Source organism: Octodon degus, unplaced genomic scaffold (assembly GCF_000260255.1).
Source record: "Octodon degus isolate 3935 unplaced genomic scaffold, OctDeg1.0 scaffold00158, whole genome shotgun sequence".
NCBI lineage: Eukaryota > Metazoa > Chordata > Mammalia > Rodentia > Octodontidae > Octodon > Octodon degus.
In genome coordinates, this window is record NW_004524734.1 from 2,435,728 (window position 1) to 2,437,814 (window position 2,087).

Sequence of the window (2,087 nt, forward strand, 5' to 3'; positions counted from 1 at the left end):
ATAAAAAAAATTATAGCTATATAGTATAACAGAAATATTATAATTCTATAATAAAACATACTATGAAAAATATCAAAACTTAAAAATAACTTAATAAACTGTTGATAAATATATCTCATATTCATTATTTCTACCATTAAATTTTTAAAAGAGTAGATTTGGTTATTTTCAAAAATAATAAACAGAAAGTAACCTTTACATTTTTTCCTTTTTTATGTAGAGGTTTAATACTGTGGGCTTGTACCTTGTTTGCTGAATGTTATAAAACAGTATTTGAGTATTGAGCAGGTAAATCATTTACCTCAGCAGAAAATTTTCAGTAATGGTAATTTATTATTCAGAGGGAGGAAGTAGAGCATAAAACAATTTGTCAAATTTAAAATGCATTTCTCAGTACCATGTACTTTCTATGGGTAATGAATTTTTAAAAAGAAGATGATAAAGCATTTATTAATGAACATCAACTTGAATGTGGTCATTGATTTTTTTCCCTCTCTTGTATTCTCAGATTGGTGCTCTCCTCTGTCTCAGATTATTTTGCTGCCATGTTTACTAATGATGTCAGAGAAGCAAGACAGGAAGAAATAAAAATGGAAGGTGTAGAGCCAAACTCTTTATGGTCCTTGATTCAGTATGCATACACAGGTAGTGTAAGTCTGAACATGTAAATTAAAACCTCTTAGGTTTATGTTATGTTGCTAGATTTCAGACTTTCGCTTTTAATAATGCATGCCAAGGCTAACAATCTGTATTTTTATCACACTTCCCCCCATAATACCTTAAATAGATTAAAAACTCCATACTAAAACATTTAAAGTACTATGATGAAGGCTTTGAATGGTATTTTAAAATATTAATATAGCAATTAGATGAATTGTTATCTCGTCAGAATTTTGCTTTTAAAAATGGAGCTATGTATTATATATAGTAGATATGTTTTCTTATATATATATATATATAATAGATATGTTTCTAATACATCATTTAAAAATTCTGAAGATGTTTTTATTTTAGTACCAGTTTTTATTTAGTATCAAAAAAAAATGATTTTTTTTCCCCATACTTAATTTTTTTTTCTTTTTTGGAATGTCTTAAACTTTCTTGGTCTATAGTACATGAAATGAGCTCTCATTAGAAATAGTACTGCTAGCATCAATTATTTTATGAAATAAGGTTCATGTAGTTGTGTAAGTTAATGGAATTTCTTTTTATCATTAAGGCCGCCTTGAATTAAAAGAAGATAATATTGAGTGCCTGTTATCTACCGCCTGCCTCCTTCAGCTTTCACAGGTTGTGGAGGCGTGCTGTAAGTTTTTAATGAAACAGCTTCATCCATCCAACTGTCTTGGAATCCGTTCCTTTGCTGATGCCCAAGGTTGTACAGATTTGCATAAAGTGGCTCACAATTATACTATGGTATGTATTTAAAAATGGAATGCCATGTCCTCTTTGCTTGATTCTTTGTTGTTGCTTGATTCCTTACTAACTACATATTGCTGTTCTATAGCTTGTCACAGGTTTTGAGGTCCAGACTATGGTCTAGTGTGAGTTAGGGGAAAACACTAAGCAATATTTCTCTAGGCCAATCATGTCAAGTCCTATTGTTATGGTCACTAAGAAGCAGAGGAGCAGACTAGGACTGTTCCCTTCAAGATTTTAAGATCTGCTGCTTTTTAAAGCAGGACATCCCCAAACATTTTACTTCGCAGCAAATGGATTAATTTCAGAATTGTCCACAGATTCACTGATGGAAATTGATGATAGTGGTTGTAATGTATTGGTATAGTGCTAAAGCAGATGATAAGAGGTTGAATGGAAGACTTTTATTATTACTCTGATAATATGCAGACTGTGTTTGCAGCCATGTAGAACAGTCTTATTAATTATACCCAACTGTGCTCAAAATAAATCATAAAGGATCCTCTGATTCAGTAGCCTAGGTGAAAATGGGATTCACATTGATGATCTAGAATAGCAAGAAACTAAAGGTATATGAGGGCACATTATTAAGATATCATAGTCTTGGGGCTGGTGAGATGGCTCAGTGGTCTAAAGCACCTACTTAGAACAAGCTTAGTAAAGCACAG

At 31.6% G+C, this 2,087-nt stretch overlaps 1 protein-coding gene across 1 annotated transcript in view; it reads left to right on the forward strand.

Moving 5' to 3' along the window:
- The window catches only part of Klhl5 (kelch like family member 5), a 63,177-nt gene that overhangs the window by 6,640 nt on the left and 54,450 nt on the right, over positions 1 to 2,087 (forward strand). Inside the window, exons 2-3 of the mRNA XM_004642637.2 lie at positions 509 to 645; positions 1,220 to 1,416. Of these exons, the coding sequence (XP_004642694.1) occupies positions 509 to 645; positions 1,220 to 1,416 (334 nt within the window). The remainder of the gene's footprint in view (positions 1 to 508; positions 646 to 1,219; positions 1,417 to 2,087) is intronic.